Here is a 13,942-nt window from a genome sequence, read left to right as displayed (position 1 = left end):
GCTGATAAATCCTTTCACCAAAGTAGCAGAATACAAAATTAGCACACAGAACAGTAGTCTTCCCATATGCAAATGCCAAACATATCAAGTGATAAATCAGAGAAATAATCCCTTTCACAGTACTCTCAAAAATATACTGGAACAATTCTAAGGGAGTGGAAGACTGACAAAATGAAAACCTGAAGACACTAAAGGAAGAAATTGAACAAGATACTAGAAGAAGACCTCTTATGCTTGTGTATTAGTAATATTAAAATTGTGGAAATGCTTACCCTACAAGACCCAACCTACAGATTTCGCTGGAATACCATCAAAAGTATAAAGCAGTTTTTCACAGAAGTTGAAATAATGCTTTTACACTGAATTGGGAAACAAAAAGGATATCTAAAACATCCCTGAAATATAAGAAGCTGTTCAAGTATCACCATCCCTGATCCAAGTGCTTTCATAATCGAAACAACATGAGATGGCCACTGTGATCATAGAACCTGTGACTACCTGACTTTTGACAGAGAAACCAACAACACACATAGTGGAAAAGAGAATATCATCAACAAACGGTGATGGTCAAATTGGATAGTTGTATGTAGAAGAAAGAAAACAGTTTCATAGCTATCTATGCAGAACTTAGATCAAGGACCTTAAGATCTGATACCCTTTAAGGAAGAAAGTAGGGAATTTATTTGAATGTATATGCATAGGAATGGGATTTCTGCATAGAATCCTAGTAGCCCAGGTATTAAGAAAAAAATTAACAAACGGGATCATATGAAACCAAAATACCTCTGCGCAGCAGATGACACCATACTTCAAGCGAAGGAGCAGTCTACATAATGGAGACTTGGTTTTAGCCATAAATATGGCTCAACAAATCTAAACATTAAGGAAACAAATGACCAAATTAAAATAGACAAACAAACAACAGTAAAAAGGCATACATCTAAACAGAGCTATCAAATGATGAAACTCCAATAGCTGAGAGACAGTTTTAAAAAACGTTCAGCATCTTAAGTCATCAGGGAGATGCAAAGTAAAACAGCTTTGTTATTTCTCCTTACCCTAGTCAGAATGAGCAAAATAAAAATCAAACCAAGCCAACCAACCTACCAACCCACCAACAAACCAACCAAACAACAGAAGATGCTCACACAGATGTTGTTGGTACAGATGCGTGGAAAGGAGAGCTCTTATTGGTGATGGGGAGGTAAACTGGTAAAACCACTATGAAAATGAGTGTGATGGTTCCTGAAGACACCGGGAACATATCTACCACATGATTCAGTTACACAATGGTGCTGGCTGGTTTTATGTCAACTCAACCGAAGCTAGAGATGCCACCTCTAGACTGGGTGGTCCTGGATGTTTTAACAAATTATGGGTTGAGGAAGTCAGTAAGAACTCTGCACGGTCACTGTTTCAGTTCTTGCCTCCAGGTCCCTGCCTTGAACTCTTGTCCTAACTGCCCTGATGGTGGAATACAAGCCGTGAGATGAAGTAAACCTTTGCTCATGATGTTTAAACACAGCAGTAGAAACTCCAGCTACGACAGTGCTACTACAGGGGATACACCCAAAGGAAGGCACACATTCTTTCAGAGATGCTTACTCTTCCATGTACAGCATGCACATGTTCCTAGGAGTGAAGAAATAGGGACAGCCTAGATGTCAATATCCTGATGAGTGGATAGCTTCAATGTGCTACATTTACATGACACAATAGCTATTAAAATGAAATTATGGAATTCACAGAGAAATGATGCTAGAAACCATCATTTCAAGCGAAACAATTCAGATACAAAGAGACAAATACCCCATGTTTTATGTCATTTGGAGAAACAGCTTTGAATCTTCATTCGGGATACCCATAGACATCGAGAAATTAGTAAAGGACCACTGGGGGCTGTCTTAAGAGTAATGAAGTATAACACAGTCATATAGAGGGCTAAAGGCAATGGGACAGGAGAGTTAAATTGGGTCAAGACAGGAGGAAGATGTATAGGAAGGTGTAATTAACACTGAAGACCTTTTGAGAAAGACATATAGGGCTGTAGAGGTTGTTCGGTGGTTAAGAGCCCATGCTTCCTTCCCAGAGTGCCCGAATTCGATCCCTGTTACCCACGTTTTTAGGCAGCATGCGATCTTCTATAACTCCATCAACAGGAGATTCAGGGGATTTGACATTTTTGCTCTCACATGAACTGTCTATATGCACACACAAATTGACACGCATAATTAGAAATAAGAATAAATCTTTTCAAAAGAGTCACAAGGAAACCTAACACTGTAGAGATTTACTGATATATAAATATATATATAGTTTTAATGGAATTACCATATAGTGGGAGGATAGTATACTAAACAGAAAGTGGACAACAGCAAATAAAAACCATGGTACCAGAAATGGATTACTTATTTTTGAATTTTTGGCCAGTGGGGTTCCATATAACCCAATTATTACAGGCTATTGCCAGTACTCTTGGTTATTTTCCAGAACCTGATGATAAGAGCTTATCGTGGAAGAGACTACATGCTCGAGTCAGCAGAAATCATCTGGTATTTAGTTGGAAGCTCCATTCCTGCTTGGTATCTTTCCTAGTGCTGGCAAATAAAAGCTTGCCACCAGAGGATGAGTATGCTCATCAACCTCATCTGGCTGCAAACACTGGGAGACACAGATGGCCAACAAGGCATGGTACTAGTGCGAGGGTAAATGGATGCTCTAGAAATAACCCATACTTTGTAACTGTTGTCCAGTCCATGAGAAAGAGCCCGTACAGAACATTATTTAAGGGGTCTGTCACTTGTGGCTGGATAGGCAATAGGTACTACGGGAGGACCTATTACTATCATTCTGCTAAATACACACTGTACTAAAATGACTCCTAGTGACTCATTGTTATAACCATAGATCAGAGTGTCTCTCAAGCATCATCACAGAAGCTTTTTGAAGTAGATGACAGTGATAATAGACCATTAGCTGGTGAACGTGTAAAGAATAAAAGCTGTTGGGCTGGAGAAATGGCTCAGCTGTTAGAGGATAAGCTCAAAATCAAAAACAGAAGAATAAAAACTGTGAGGCACTTAGTCCTAAATGGGAGACATACCTATCGAATGTTTCCTGAAAAGCTCGGAGAGTTTAGAGAAAGAATGGTGGAAGTTGTACATAATTTCAAGGAAACTGTTTCTGTGCATAATGGGGCAGTAGCACAAATGAACTCATGATGATTTTGATAGCATAAATATTATCTGTGCAAGCTCACGTCAGACAAAATCCCAGCATGGAGGGGGAGAAATGGACACGGAATCGCACCCCCATTTGAGGAGCTACTGGCATTTGATAACTGCTAGGAAAAGTAAAATCAATTTTACTTCTTCATCATCATGATCATTATCATCATCATCATCATTATTATCATTATTATTTTCTCTTTTCTTTTTGTTTTTACACTCCAGATTTTATTCCCCTCTAGGTCCACCCTCCACTGTTCCACATCCCATACCTCCTCCCTGCCCTCTCTGTCTCCACAAGGAGATTTCTTATGTACTTTTAAAATTTGTATACATTTTAAAAGAATTTTATATTTTTTTATCATATTCACTTTCTCTTTCCCAACTCTTCCTAGATTCAACCCTCCTTCCCAATGTTGGTCATTCTTGCTTTCATTAAGGCCAATTTGTGATATCCAAATATTCTTGGATGTGGGACCTTCCACATTTGGAGTGTAGTTGCCTTATTTGAGAGATTACACCTCAGAGAAAACTAGTTCTTTTCCAACAGTGAACAGTTGCCAACAGTTTACTGACTATGGAGTAAACACGTACCCAACTCTCTTCTCCTTGCTTGAACTGGTCTGCCTTGTGCTGGACAGGTCTCGTGCTTTGAGATCATGTGTGCAGCTGCCCCACTGTGCCCAGAAGACTGTAGCTGTTTATAGTCATCTATCATCTCTTATGCTTTTTCTATTTCTCCTTCTGCAGTGATCTCTGAGCCCTCAGTGGAAGGACACAGTATATACTTTCCCTGAAGGGCTGAACACTCTATGGTATCTGATTTTTTTGCACCTTGGACAATTGTAGGTTTCTGTGTTGATAAATTTTCTTTAATGATGTGAGCCCTGGTAGGTTTACCACACCCCAGGACAGGTCCCACTCTTGAGAATAATAAACTGAATTCTATGCCCCAAACAAGGAAAACTCAAATTTTTTTGGCTATGGAGATGAAGATGCCCACTTCTCTGATTTCATCAGCTGGTGGTTTCAGGCCAGTATGGGCTATAGAGGGAAATTCGGTCACAAGGAACACACACATACACGCACATGCATGCATACACACAGAGCATTCCCACTGCACACACTAAAGACACACAATTGTTTTTTTCCACTGTGAACACTACTCTTAACAGTGAACAAACTTTAATACTACAGTGGGAAAGTGGAATCATCAGATGGCAGATGGGGACCAGTGTGAAGATGATTTGGAAGACTTTGGTCATGCCTGACAGCTTAGATTTTTTTCTGCTTGTCACACTGTGTTCAAACTGAAGGCAAGACAAATACTTCTAGAGAAAACAGAATTTTATCCCCTTCTTCATTTGATCTTGGGTCGGATGAGATCACCCAGAAATTGCAAGTACTCCGGGAGCTTTTCACTGAGTTCCGGTTGGTTCTATGTCTTTGTCACCAAGATAAACCTCTTGATAAAACCCATAGAGAACATACTTTCTATCAGTGATGGTTTTGGTAAAAGATGTTGTCCCTTTGACCCATAACACACATTCCTCATAACGAAGTATCAGAGACTCTTCAGCACTTGCTGAACGAGTGCACTGTGTGTATGCACAAGGTCAGCAATGTTAGTAATCTGTTTACTTTGTGTATGGCTGTCAAGAAACTTAGGCTGTTAGAACATCAAAAAAGCCTCAGATGTGAGGCCAAATGACAGAAGAATATTTGATAGTGAAGTTTTCCAAGGGGTTAAGATCCTTTGCCCTGATAGCCAGTGTTACATTATCCTAATCATATCTTATGTTTGTATAGATATAGAAGAAATGTATATGCATATATACACACATTCTTTTTCTCCACACTCAATTTTTAACTGATTTTAATTTATCTATTTACTTTAATGTATTTGCATTTTATCTTTGTGCAATTTATAATCTGAAGAAAACTAGTTATAGATAACAAACCAAGCAACCAACCATTTTGTTCCAAAGGGATACATGTAAGCTCAGGTTTGGATGAGACAGCTTGTACACAAACAAGAAAATAAAGAAAGGAAAGAAACAGATTCAGTATTTGGAACTGAAGTCCCTAAAATGAAATTGTTACACTCAGGTGGGGTTTCAGAAACATAGTCAGGAAGGAAGGGACCAAATGAACTGGAAACTGAGGCGAGACTCGCAGGCAGAAGCCCTTGGATGAGCTCTGCAGAATGGTCTGGAAGGTCAGAGAACTCACATGCTTGCTGGGATTCAGCATACGACTCTTTGAACAGAAACAGGAAAGGAGGTTTGAGTGGCTTAATGAGCAAAGAGCTGATAAGGAAACACGATGTTTGAATGTCAGCAATGGGTAGGAGGATTGATGCTTGTTAGATATCTGTCTTTATTTGGTTAATGTTCTATTTCTCCCTTTGTTTTACATTTGGGTTATATTGGCATAGTGTGTTAGGTATTAGGGAGTTGCTTTTGAAAGCTGTACCCATTGGAGGGCAGCAGTGGTAGCAATGCTTCAGCAGTACCTCCTTACTGAAGATTAGCTGGGGCATATGCTAGCTAAGGTTGATAGCATCATCACGGCACAAACGGGAGTTCTAATTACATAACAATCACTGAATGTAGCTTAGATGCATTGGCCTTACGTATTCATCTAATGAATTAAAATGCATTTATTGCTCTTGTTCTGCACTCATGGCTAATTTTATAAGAATTCACAATGACGGCATGGTAAGATGGCTCAACAGTTGAGTGCTTACTGAATGAAATTCTCAGAACCCAGGGATTCAGTGCCCCTGGGTTATGTGGGCACCTGAATGCCTGTGTGCATATGTGTTTTACACAGACACAGACACACACACAGACACACACACACACACACACACACACACACACAAATAAATCTTAAAAATATTGGCACTGCAACAGAACTTCTACCATTAGCCATTATAGACCAATAATTTCTATATACAAAAAGGCTTTTAAAATCCTTGTACAAGAACTACAGCAGACACAATGGTTTATGATATTCCCTGAAAGTAATATTACTCAAAACATAGATTTGATTACTATTTTGTAAGTAATTCAGTGATATTAAGTGACTTATCTTATGCTGACTTCATCAGATTCATCTTATGGACTAAACAATGTGTCGTGACTTACGAGAAGTAAGCGAGAAGTAACTGTGACTGCAGAGAGTGTTTTCCCTGAGAGTGGCTCAGGGCTCTAGAGTCAGATAGATAAAAAGATTTCTAGAAAAACATTTACAAAAACATATATATATATATGTTTAATGTTTTTGTATATATATATATGTTTAATATATATATGCAATAATGAAGAATTCTATCATACCCTTAGAGTCAGCTTTGGGATCAGCTCTTCACTGTTCTTCATTTCTGCCATTTGTTGAATCTACTTAAAAGCCCTTCCCAGACCCTCCATGATTAATTTGCATGAATTAATTTTATGAAACAGTATAACAGAAGATAGAAAATAAGTTGATTTTCTTTTACTTATTTGGATAAATACTATTTCTTGGTTCATTTAAGTGTTCCTTTCAATAATTATGAATTTGGTCTATCTCTGAGTCTAAATAACAAACTATTCTTTGCAGTGAATTTGTTTTGGGCAGTTACATAAAGCATATGAAATTATCTCCTTTAGGTTTACCAGGAAGAAACAACAAATTGAATTCAGATCAAACAAGATCAGTATGTGGAGATAACCTTTCACTGTGTTAATAAAATGTACTGAAATTTCTAACTTAATTTAAAAATGCATGCCTGGAAAATGGAGGAAAATATTTACTGCCTACTCGTTTCCCTAAATTAAGTGCTGTACGCAGTAAATGAGCAGAAATCAAAATTTATTGCAGTAACCGTTCTAGTAATAGTTTTCTACCTCCTACACTCCCTACGAAGACACAGGTAACAAGAACTTGTTAGTGTTTCCTTGCAATGCTCTGGGTATAAACAAGTGCTAGATTCCAACAGTTCTGAAGGTAATCTTAGTCCAACTAATTCCAGGCTACACAGGTAACCAGGCACAACAGCACAGAGGCTCAGAGGAGCACAGCACTGATTGGACTGAAATGTTTTGAATCTTGGTTCCTCAACATGATCTTGGAAAGGTTTGGCCTTTTTAAAGGCATGTGTTGTAGCCAAATGTTTTATTTCAGAAAGGCAATTTGGAGAGGATGATGAAGAGTAACTCAGGCCGGTAGTGGAAGCAATTCTGCCTTGTGTTTGGGGTCTGGGTATCAAGGTGGCCATGATGATAGAGAAGTGGCCTTTCAGGCAACAAAGCAGGCTTTGAGGGATTGCTAATAATGTAGTCAGCACCACATGCCAGTAGAAAACGAACACCTGTGATGTCACATCCTAGTTTTTGGTGGAATTATTTAAAGAGTGGAAAAATAAAACAATCAATTCTATTAGGGCAGAATGCATTTCAAAGAGACACAATTTTTTTATCAGATAAACATGTGACCATTACTGCCAATTGCTCATTAAGGTATTAGCCCTAGTTCAAGTCTGAGTTTTCCATTGCTGCAGGAGGCTTTCAAACACTTGCCGCTGCTGTGTAAGGCCACATTCCTGAATCAAAGTTTATTCTCCTTCCACACTTGGGAGATCTTTTACTTTAGGTAAAGAAACAAATGAAAGTGCACGTGCTTTCCAATGAGAATAGGGTCCCCTACACCGGTTAATACGACATTAGGGATGCTGACTGTCATTTAAAAAAAGATTGAGCCACATACCCAGCTGTCCTTGGATGCATGAAACCTGACAGCCACTGGTTGGACATATCCTTTATTAATGGGAACATTTTGCATATTATTTAAATTTATAGTTATTTTAATAAAGCATTAATTATAGAGGAAACTATGCATTCTGTGAAACATGTATTGTTAGTGATGATGTCAGCTATGTGCAGCAGTCCGTCCGTGTAATTGTAACCTGAGAATCCATGATGCCTTTGCAACCTCAGGAGGACTAATCTTGCGTAGTTTAGCTTATGATAGGGCTGCAGAGCCAGCTCCTAGTCTGTGTTTGATAAGATACCATTGCTGAAAGGATCTATGGAGTGGTTATAAACAAATTTTACCCACTGTTGGACTCTTTGATTTAAAAATTATCTCAGATATGGTTTTCTTCACACATATAGTACTTAAATCATTTTGTCTGCTCAGATAAGAGTGTTCTTTTAAATAACCATTTAAGCAGAAGAGATCTGCAATGCACAAACTGAGCTCACTTCAATTCCATAGCAGAATGTGCGCTGTGGGAATTTTATTTAGTCTTATGATGCTTTCTATGAAATGCATGAAGAAGAATAAGTGCTAAATTCATAATGTTTCCAAGTACTCAGCATAAAGTAGCTCTTCATTACAGTCAAGAGAACCCTAAAGCCACGTCAGACGTGTTGGCCAGATCAAACCGGAAAAATAAAGTTTCCCCATTAGAAGCCAATTTTGCACACACTAGAATTTCCATCATTAGGACTTAAAGAAGACATGGATTATGTTAAGGCATGATATACTAACACCTCTTTCCTCGTCACCATTAAAAACTCACATGTGGGAAATCTGTTTAAAAAGAAACAAGAGCAAATCAGAATGGATGGTCTGCAAACGTCAGGGAACATTTGCTCTATCTCCACGGGGCAAGGTTTAAGGGGAAGGAATTTCACTTTCCCAAACTTTGGGCTGATTTTGTTCAGTCTTGGCCTCCAAGTTTATCCCCAGCAGAGGTGTACAGAAGATCAGAGCTAGAGGGGAAAGGAAAGGAACTGGATAGTATTAAAGACCTTTAAAATGTGTGTGTGTGTGTGTGTGTGTGTGTGTGTGCATGCATGTGTGTGTGTGTGTGTGTGCATGTATGTGTGCATATGTATGTGTTTATCCTAGTTAGAAGCATATATTGCTCCTTTGGCTTAACATTGTAGGCCTGGCATGTGAAATACTTCCATAGCTTTATGCTACTAGAAACTCTCCATTCAATATTTCAAAAAAATATTTTTGAATATTTGAGTTTTTTCACATAATGATAGGTGACTGAGTGTAGGAATAATTAATAATTATTTAGTCCTTTTGACTTTATAATTAACTTCATTAATGTAAAAAAGCAATCTTTGCACAGAATCTTTAATGCTAAGGCAGGCATTAAAGCCCCATGCAAATGTCAATCACTAAGGTGAATGCAAGATTACCTGGCTCTGTTCATCTCTATCATCATATTGAATTTAAATGTAACCATCTTTCACGGACAGATAATGGCTCACCAGTGTTTCCACAAGCATATACATTTCCTAGTGTTCTATAAGAGAAAGCAAATGCATGGAGAATTTTTAAAAACTTGACTATAGTAACAAATATTTGAGATTCAGTCAGCTTTTAATTACTTAAGCATTTCAGAATTCCACTTTAGGTGAGAAACATACTCCCTATATGTTTGTGTGTGAGCGTGTGTGTGTGTGTATGTGTATGTGCATACACACACATACACATACACACACATATATACACAGATGTATATATACACACACAAATATATATATGCAAATATATGTAAACACACATATACACATATATACATGCACATATATGTATATATGAATATATGTATATGAGTTTGTAACCACTTAGTCTGTGGGTGTAATGTCTTATATCTTCTGAGAAATTCAGTTACATGCTTCAGGCACGGGAGTCTTCCTTGGATTACTAGACTTTAATTCTAGCCAGAGCTTGATGCCTCTCTTGGAACCTGGTAGGGATGGCAGGAAAGAGCTGGCGTTGGGTCAGGTTTAGAGAGCAGAGACGGACCAGGACTCCAGAAAAAAGGGGGATGGGTGGGTGGCTCTTTGTATGTTTTTAGCCAGCATAGCGACCAAACAACAGAGGAAATGAAGGCAAAACAATTTTTCTTGGAATATGAATTCTAAACATTAGTTCAGTCATTCCAGCTGATTGCCTATTTGGAATGATGGATTTTCACACGCATTTGCCTTCTGCTGTCCCTCCAGACTCCCAATGCCAGAGTCAGGACTGGAGTGGGAGAGATCATGAGAACAGAAACCGGTTCACAGTTCCTATCCCTTTAAAATCCCGTTGGGTCATCATTTGTTTTATAGTGCTAACGACTGCTTGCCTATTTTGCTCTCCTGTCCACGCCTCACCGGCTTCTTTTCCCTTCTCCCCTTACCTGTCCACTGCAATGGCTGTCATAGAGTAGATGCTGGCAAACACCGCTGTGATGGGAAAGAAGTTCTGGAAGCGGCAGTAGTTGGCGCCAAAGTACCACTCGCTGTGAAGACCATAGATGAAATTGATCAAGGTGTTGAAGGCAGCCACGGAGGCGTCGGAGAAAGCCAGGTTTACCAGGAAATAGTTGGTGACAGTTCTCATGCGCTTGTGGGCTAGGATGATCCAGATAACGATGAGGTTTCCGAAGACTGCCACGGCCACCACCAAGCCATAGGCCAGGGACCAGAGCGCGATCCGCCAGGACGGCTGCACGAACTGGTTGGTCAGGTTAGCCCGGACCTGGGAAGGTGCCTGGGTTGTCGCCGGCAACCCCAGCGCTGAAGAGAAGTTGCCAGCTTGGAGCGCAAGCCACTCAGTGACCCCCAGCGCGGAGCTCAGATTCCCTGTATGGGTCCCCACTTCCACCGTCCCGTCGGTCCAGTTTTCGCCCCTGGGGACTGAGGCCATGGCCAGCGTCTGCAGCCTGGGACCTGCCACACTCCGGGCGGCTAGCAGGAGCCAGCTCCCTTGAAGTTCTTCACCCCTTAGGCACGTTGTTTTGGGGCACTACCTGGTAGCCGGCAGTGATGGTACCGCCCCCTGGGATGCTGTGATTGGGGCAAAGGCGACGGAGCTGGAGCCTCACTTACTCCTGGTAGTTTGCTGCTCTTCTGGGCAGGAGAGAACCAGAGATTCTCCTCGCTTGGGTCCTGCCAGGGAGGAGCTCCCAGGCAGCAGTGGGAGAGCTGAGATCTGCGCTGAAGGCGCGCTTTATAGCCTCCAGGAGTCCCCAGCTTCCGTGACGTCGCGGGTAGCGACTGACGGAACACCTCCTCCCCTGCTCCCCACCCCGCAAGCTCCTGGTCTTTGCTTCTCTAGCCCACACTCTGGGTTTCAATCTTTCTCTGCTCCTCTCCTGTCAGCTGCCAGCTGATGGCACGGGAAAGATGTTCCTTCCCCCTGAAATCAAAATCTTTCCAATACTCAATTTCCTCTTTTAACTTTAGGGTTTTGCTCTGAGTTTTACCATAAGATCTATTTTTCTTGAAACAACTGGCTGTTCGCTAGTGAGTAGAAAGCAAGATGACAGGTGAATTTGGGGACAGTGTGTAGGAATGCAGTAGCCAACTATACTTCTGTGTCGCTGGCTTTGGGATTTAATTCAACATTTGGATTCTGCTTATATTTTCAGTCTGAGATTCCTTTTCTTGCTCCCACTTTCAGCGTCTACCCATTTCCTTTCACTCCTAACCCTTGTCACTGGAAATACCCCCCAGCCCCCAACCCCGACCGCTTTGCTTTTAGTCTCCTCAAATGGATCCACACTTCTAGCCTGGAGGATTCTTCTTAGATTAGAGTGTCCCAGCACGCAGAATGTAAACCAGGAATGTAAATGTTCTTAAAACAAATTGATGGAGCGTAGGTCTCTTCGCCCCCTGTAAAATGCACCCAGTGGGGAGAGTGAGTGTGCACACATGCTTATGCGGCTCCAGACATTTGCTCAGAACTTAAACATTACTTTCCAAGCAGACCTGATGGCCTGACTTCTGAGTTTGGTGATAGCTGGTGGTTGTGAGTGCTTTGTGGAGTGGAAACCACAGGCAATGGTCTGCACTTCCATAGACATCACAGGAAATTTACCAGAAGGTTCCAAGACAAACCTTGTTGGTTAATCTGAGTAGGTATCCAAGGATTCAGGTGTAAGCATTTCCTCCCAAGTGCTATGCCGGGTACTGGGAATGTAACAGGAAAGTAGCCAGCTCTGATGGAGCCTGTAGTCTAGCAGTATATTTTCCTGAGACAAAAAAAGACACAGGAAAATATTGGAAGATTTAGCAATGTGGAAGGATGCTGAAACCACAGGTATTCTTGGAATTCTTTCAGCTTACCTTAGTATGCTCCTTGTGAGGATTGAATGTGTTCTTGAAATACAGGCTGTCATAGATTACAGACGTGTGTGTGTGTGTGTGTGTGTGTGTGTGTGTGTGTGTGTGTGTGTGTGAAAGGTTTTGGAGATGAAAAGTAGCTTTTCATATTCCAGGTACTGCTGTTATCTGACCCTACTCACCTGTTTTTAAAAAATCATGTTCTTCCTTCTCTTATCTTATGAACTTCAATAGAAACACAGAGTAAGTGGTAGAACATCAGAAGCAAACTCTGTGAACAGGACCTGTGATTTGAAACCTTTGAGTATATGTGCCTGACATGTGTGTACCCCATTCATCAGCAAGATATGAGGATATTGGAAAACATAGCCAGGGTGAGAGACAGCATGGCATGAAATGTTGATAGGCTCTAGCTGTCAGCAAACTAAAATGATCTAATTACTAAGTAGGACAAAGCGTTCTATCATTATGTGAATATTCACTTCTTATTGCTAATGGTCAAGAAGCTTTATTTGCTAGCCACATGTTTGCTCAGAATATACAGTGGAAATGGGCTCTAGCTGTCTGTCAACAATGTATAAGAGAGAACAAACACTTATGTGTTATTATCTCCTGTCTTAACTGGTTGACATAGTGTCATATATTTCATATGTAAAGTTTTATTTCAGGTAATGCTGCTGGCTGGTGGAGGAACCGGTGTTTGAAAAGGACAATTTTGTCTAAGTTCCAAATTGATGTCTCTGTCAATCATCTTCCGTTTGGCAGCTTTTGCATGTAATTCCTTTTCAGTGTATTCGGTTTATTCCCACTGTGTTGAAATATTTTTATCTTATCAGTGTCAGATCCGTTGGTCCCTGATTTCCACATCTGCGACTACAGATTCATTTCTTGTTTTTGAGTTCTGGGCTGTCACCTTCAAGCTCATGAATACTGTTGGTAGCCAATGAGGTAGTTTGAATGAGTTGTTTCCCATATTCTCAGGCATTTGCATACATAGTTCCTGGTTGGTTGGTGGCTGTTTGGGAAGGTTTATGAGGTGCTGCCCTTCCAGGGTCCAGGTTCAGCTCTCAGCATCCACCTGGTGGTTCACAGCCATCAGTACTTCTAGTCCTGGGGAAATTTGATGCCTTCTTCTGACTTCCAGAGGCACATATGTGCATGCATCAAAACAGCAATGCACATGAAATAAAAATAAATAAGTCTTTCATTTTGAAAGGACAGTGGGTAGGAAGTAAGGAACTGTGTATAAATTATGCACCTCAGTTAACAATGATGTGTTGGTATTATCTTATTTGTTGTAACAAATAGACCATGATAGTATAAAAATATCAACACTAGGAAAAACTGGGGATAGAATGCTCCACTGTCATTTCAAACTTTCTGTAAATCTAAATCTGTTCTAAAGTAAAAGTATCTTTCTTTAAAGAAAAAAAAAAGAGGTGTGATCTTGCTAGAGGAACTATGCTACCAAGATCCGGGTTTAAAGTTTCAAAAGACCTGTACTCTTTCCAGTGCATTTCAAAATGTAAGCCCTCACCTCTCGGCTTTCAGTTCCTACCTCAATGCCTGCTCCCTGACAATCTGCCCATTATG

The 13,942-nt window shown here is 40.4% G+C and overlaps 1 protein-coding gene across 1 annotated transcript in view; it reads right to left on the bottom strand.

Moving 5' to 3' along the window:
* The window catches only part of Tacr3 (tachykinin receptor 3), a 97,260-nt gene extending 86,103 nt beyond the window's left edge, over positions 1-11,157 (bottom strand). Inside the window, 1 exon segment of the mRNA NM_017053.1 lies at positions 10,423-11,157. Coding sequence (NP_058749.1) covers positions 10,423-10,931 — 509 coding nt within the window. The 5' untranslated portion in view covers positions 10,932-11,157.
* Positions 11,158-13,942: the final 2,785 nt, after the last annotated feature.

This window comes from Rattus norvegicus, chromosome 2 (genome assembly GCF_036323735.1).
Source record: "Rattus norvegicus strain BN/NHsdMcwi chromosome 2, GRCr8, whole genome shotgun sequence".
NCBI classification, from domain to species: Eukaryota; Metazoa; Chordata; class Mammalia; order Rodentia; family Muridae; genus Rattus; species Rattus norvegicus.
This window is presented reverse-complemented; position numbering and strand designations above follow the sequence as displayed.